General features: G+C 48.1%; 1 protein-coding gene across 1 annotated transcript; it reads right to left on the minus strand.

The window, feature by feature from the left end:
* Positions 1 to 333: 333 nt before the first annotated feature.
* Positions 334 to 1,810, minus strand: LOC147034135 (actin-1-like). Its single transcript, XM_085877134.1, has one exon. The coding sequence runs from the start codon at positions 1,728 to 1,730 to the stop codon at positions 639 to 641; it is 1,092 nt and encodes a 363-aa protein (XP_085733260.1). The 5' UTR covers positions 1,731 to 1,810; the 3' UTR covers positions 334 to 638.
* Positions 1,811 to 6,000: the final 4,190 nt, after the last annotated feature.

Below are 6,000 nucleotides of genomic sequence, written 5' to 3' on the forward strand. Positions count from 1 at the left end.
TGGGTAAGTTGTGAGAACAAGCCGATTCGATTTTGGTTCAGGTCCGAATCCAGACCTGGTCTGTCGGTCAGTAGATACAAAATGGAAACTACTGAGCCTGGTGGAGGTTTGCGCTCCACCGAGTGCTGCTCCAGTAGTTATTGGTGGTGTTGTTGTTTCAAGTGTCTGTGATTAATACTTTGGAAACTGCTTTGAATTCACAACCTACAAGCTACGTCATAACAGTTGTTGCCTTCAAGAAAAAAACAAACATCAAAAGTCGGAATGTTGTTTTGTTAATTTAACAAGTCTGCAGGTTGAGGGATGCTTTGGGATAAGAAAAATGTACTCTGGTTGTTTGAGTAAATAATTTATTTTTGCTGACGTCACGTCACTCTCATCCCAGTGTTTGCAATGTTTATAATAATGAACCTGAATATAATAATTTGATGTACATGCATTCATTTTATTAATTTTTTTATTTTGATTAATGGGATGGGATTCTCTCTCTGTTCCAATGGATTTCACGTGTACATAAAGAAACAAGTTTATCATTTTAATACTGCCTTTGTGTATTTACTTGTCCACATTTGAATCATCAACCTTGCACCAGCACACTGCACGGTTAGGTGTGTAATAGGTGGAGAGAATCCAGGCAGTCAATAGAACTTGCGATGGATGACGTGCGCTCCGTACTCATTGTATTCCTCAATGGTCGCCCAGAGGGTGTGGAACTCGGCTAAACTGGCGACCATGGAGCCACCCAGCCATACTGCGTGGATTGGTTGAGGATGGACGAAAATGTTGGTCTTGAAGCCTGGGGAAGCCCGCATCGAAATGTCCCTGTACACGCGCTCGTGAAAGCCTTGCATTTTGGTGGCCCCCCCGGCCAGCACGACGTTGTGAAATAGCATTTGGTGCAGAGTGGCAGCGCAAGCGTTTATTACGTCATAAAAGTGCTGGACGAGACCCGCCGTCTTCCCTCCGATCAAAGCGGGTTGGAAGAGGATCTCCGGACATCGGCGAAGGTCTTGCCCTAAAACGAGGCGGCTTCCGTCGGGCAATTTGAATTCCACGACTCGATGCTCGTCCTCGAGTTCCATTTCGCAGGCGAAGTCCATCGGCATGTAGCAACAACCTTTCTTGATGTTGTTCACCAAGTGGTTGTCCCTGATGTCGACCCCATCGGCTTGCAAGAGCTCTTGTAACAGCTTGGTGATGTCACTGCCAGCAAGGTCCATGCGGGAAGTGGCGTGCGGGAGGATGTAGCCCTGGTAGCAGGGCGTGCAGTGGGTGACTCCCTCCCCGACCTCAACCACCATACCGGATACACGACCCGAGGAGAACAGGGACAACGTTGGTTGGTGCGCGATGTGCAGCGCTGGGCAGTGGAACACCTCGAAGGCGATTTCCGCCATGGTCTCCCGGACTGCACGGAGGTTGAGCGGAACATCTGCCAACATGAGGTTGTGGTTCGCAGGGTTCACCCTTAGCTCGTTGTGGAACACGTGGTTCCAGAGTTCCTCCAGCGCATCCCAGTCCGATATCACTCCACGCACCACGGGGTTCACCAGGTGCACGTTGCTCCGACGTTGAACGAGGTCGTCGTTCCTCGGGGTGGGTGAGGTCTCCAGTTTCAACGGAAGGTGGAGTCTGACCGACGGCCGTTTTGTCCCGGCCATTCCGGCTTTGCATTGCCGAGAGCCATTGTCCATCACGACGGCTGCGGGCTCTACGACCTGATTCGCCATCTCTTGTGACTATATCGAGTCAGTTCAATTGCGGGCACTGCAATCAACGGCACCCTCGGAACGTATGCTCGTTCTGCATTGTGACCATGAATGGAGCATTGTGACCATGAACGGAGCATTGTGACGGAGCATTGTGACGTCACTGAGATTCTCTCGCCGTTTTGAAATTCCACTGACGTCACCAGGTCCAAGCATGCACGATATAAAAGACAAACAACTCGGATGTAGGATTATACATCGAGCACACCTGCACACCAGGTGAACCGGTGCTGGTTTCAAAAAGGCATAACAATTAATTAAGGGACGTTTCTCTGTTAATCAGATTGATTGGAATTGGTCGAAGGTGTTATAAGTCATGGTGCCGGTCGGCGGTACCTGGGAGGTCGCTGCTTGGAACTTCGGAGCCTGACCGAGTCACGTGCAAGGGAGACCTTTTAAAATGGAACCTGCTGCTTCCTTGCCGAACGCTCAGCGTTTTAAAACAAATAACCATCGACTGGCAACCATTGTGCAGGCTTTAATGGGCCTCATGAAATGGCCTTCTCCAACGTCAAAGTTCCTTGTAACTAGGAGAAAACTTTTATTATTATCTATCTATAATTCCAGCAATGTGTGTGTGTGTGTGTGTGTCTCGTGTTGGCTTAGTGGTTCGGGTGGCTGGCTTGGGATCTATGGGTCCTGAGTTTGAGCCCTGTTGGCTACTGAATTAACACCAGGTGGGTTTCACTCAGCCTGTTATCTTTCCGAGGTTGGTGAAATGAGTACCAGTGCACTGGTAGAGGGGCACAGCATTAGCGGCACAGCCACGCTTCCAAGAAATGAAAGCTGCACAGCAGCCAACCTGCCGTACGCAAGAAGAAGAAGAAGAAAAGTGTGTGTCTCCTCCATAACTTCAAAACCATGAAACTTTGTATGTATGATAAGTAAACTCCAAGGAATTGCAAGAGTGAAAATTGGGTGTTTGGCTGAGGCTGAAGCATCAAGTAGCCGATGCCGTCCTTTGGATGGGATGTTGACTCGGACGACCTATCTGTGAGCGCCGGTGGTCGACACAAATGGCCCACCGTGTTCATTTTTGCAAAGAGGAGGCGAGTTATCACCGGCACCCAAAACAACATTACATTTCCCGCTCAAACCGACAGATGAGCGTTCAGCCATGTTCGCAGCAAATGATGATCAATCGCAGTACAGGACGGCAGAAGAATAAGAAGATGAACAACTTCAGAGTTGGCCCTCACTCAGCATGTCATGTATGACGTCATATGCTCATTGGCCCCAGTGTGATGAGTGGTGCTCTTACTCTGACATTGAGCGCTACCAGCGTACCACACTGTATACCTTCTATACATTATTAATACTAATGCGTACCCGTACGTGCGTGGCCGTATGTGCAAAAAAACAACAAGAATTGTCACGTCAATTGTGACGTCATAGCACCGTGTCCTGTCATTGCTTTGGTAAAAAAAAAATGGCCATAACTTGGGAACCAGTTGTCCGATTAATATCAAACCTTGAAAAGGCACATACTCAGGTCCCCAGCAATATACCTGGCAAGTTTCAATTAGATCGGACCACTGGTTGTCGAGAAACAGCGGTCACACACACACACACACACATACACACACACATACACACACACATACACACACACATACACACACACATACACACACCCACATATATATATACACATACACACACAGACAGACACACACAGACAGACACACACACAGACATACACACACATACAGACACACACACAGACAGACACATAGAAATACACACACATTTATTAGTATGAATGAGTGAAAACAAGAAAGAGCTGCGACTTGCAAGCTCATTGTTTAGCTACCGAGTAGATGGAGGCATGTTTTTATATACACGACAAGTATAAGCCACTGCACTACCCATATTATGATACTCTTCGAGTTATCTTAAGTCTTTGCAGGATCAGGGGTGTGTTCAGTTTCCAAGTTTCTGGGAGAGTGCACATCAAGTAGCTTAAGCAAGCAAGGACTCCATTTGAAACGGTTGATAAGGGACGGTTGGCCTGACAATCGCGAGCTCGCTGCTTGGTAACTGAGCACACCCCTGGTGATGTGCAACTGGAGGTATCGATGGGGAAAGGGACAACACGAGGCCTAATTAACAGCTTTTTGAGTGTTTATCACAGGGCGTGGTGGATCGTGTAGGGAACCACCCAGCATTCGAAAAGCCTAATGCGTTGGAGGAATGCATTAAAGGATCATGGATGGTATCTTCTGCTTGTTTGTTGGATGCAAAGTCGAGGTTCATGAATGAGCTAAGAACATAGCTCAGATGAGGACATAATAGAACAAGAGGGACAGCAAAAAGAATGGGAGGAGACGCACCAACAGCAGGTATGAGGCGCAAAATAGACTGAAACTTGGGCAAATGAGAGATGTAGCTTGGAATGAGAGGAAGGGGAGGATGCACACGGTGCACAAGATGGATACAGAAGCAAACTTTCAGAAAGGAAAAACTGGAGCTTTGAAAAGAGGTTGGGGGCGGGCGGTGGGTTAACGGAGGAGAAATTATCATGATTTTGCATCGGGGTTTAGTGATGAACTGATGATCTAAGATGGTGGTGAACAGCCATCTTGAATACCTGGAGGGAACAAAGAGATTTAAGAAGACTAGTGCGGGCCCGGAGGTGTGTGCCAGTATGTGCAGCTTCGTTCCTTCGCTCTCGTAAACGATGACTTGATTGGGCATTGTTTCAATGAGATCGGCCCAACCGTATCATAAATGGCCATAACTTGGGAAACACCTGGGAAACATACTCAGGACCCCAGCGTCAATTGTGACGTCATATCAAACGAAGAAGAATTGTGACGCCCCCTCTCTCTCCCCGAGTCTCGCCCCACCTCTCCCCCCTCCTCCTCTCTCGCCCCTCTCTCACCCCTCTCCCGTCCACCTCTCTCACCCCTCCTCACTCCCCTCTCTTGAATTGTGACGCCCCCTCTCTCCCTCCCCCTCTCTCACCCCCTCTCGTACCCCCCTATCTCCCCCCTCTTCAATTGTGACGCCCTCTCTCCCTCACCCCCTCTCCCTCACCCCCTCTCCCTCCCTCTCTCGCCCCCACTCTCACCCCCTCTCCCGTCCCCTCGTGTGGCGTCAATCGTGCAAAAATAAAAAATAAATAAATGAACATTAATTGTGACATCATTCGTGACGTATCATAAATGGCCATAACTTGGGAAACACCTGGGAAACATACTCAGGTCCCCAGCGTCAATTGCGACGTCATATCAAATTAAGAAGAAGAATTGTGACGCCCCTCTCTCTCGCCTCCCCTCTCTTGCCCCCCTCTCTTGCCCTCCTCTCTCCCCCCTAGTTTCCCCCCTCCTGTCTTGCCCCACTCTCACCCGTCCCTCTCTTTCACCCCCTCCTCTCTCCCCTCTCTTGAATTGACGCCCCTCTCTCGCCCCCTCTTTCCCCCTCCTCTCTCACCCCTCTCTCTGTAAATGTATTCATAAATGTCTACCAAGCACAACAATGAATTCAAACCATGGGAAAAAACAGCTTTCAGACCCTTGGGAAACAGCTCTTTCCCTTAGGAAAATTCAAACCTTGGGATTAATGACGTCATACCAAACGAAGAAGAAGAAGAATTGTGACGTCCATCGTGCAAAAATAAATAAATAAACATTACTTGTGATGTCATTCGTGATGTCATAGCACCGTGTCTTGTCATTGGTTGACAGATAAATGGCCGTAACTTGGGAACCGTTCGTCCGATTAATATCAAACCTCGAAAAGGCACATCTGCGGGTCCCCAGCAATATTCCTGGCAAGTTTCAATCAGATCGGACCTTCAATCGTGCAAAAAAAATAATAATAAATAAATAAACATTAATTGTGACGTCATTCGTGATGTCATAGCACCGTGTCTTGTCATTGGTTGAGAGATAAATGGCCGTTACTTGGGAACCGCTTATCCGATTAATATCAAACCTTGAAAAGGCACATCCGCGGGTCCGCAGCAATATTCCTGGAAAGTTTCAATCAGATTGGACCGTCACTCGTGCAAAAAAATAATATAAATAAATAAACATGAATTGTGACGTCATTCGGGATGTCATAGCACCGTGTCCTGTCATTGGTCGACAGATAAATGGCCATAACTTGGGAACCGCTCGTCCGATTGATATCAAACCTTGAAAACGCACATCCACGGGGCATCCTGGCAAGTTTCAATCAGATCGGACCGGCGGTCGTCGAGAAACTGCGGTCGCAGACAGACAGA

This window comes from Eptatretus burgeri, chromosome 1, assembly GCF_056783735.1.
Source record: "Eptatretus burgeri isolate ZD-2024b chromosome 1, Ebu_testis_v1, whole genome shotgun sequence".
Lineage (NCBI taxonomy): Eukaryota > Metazoa > Chordata > Myxini > Myxiniformes > Myxinidae > Eptatretus > Eptatretus burgeri.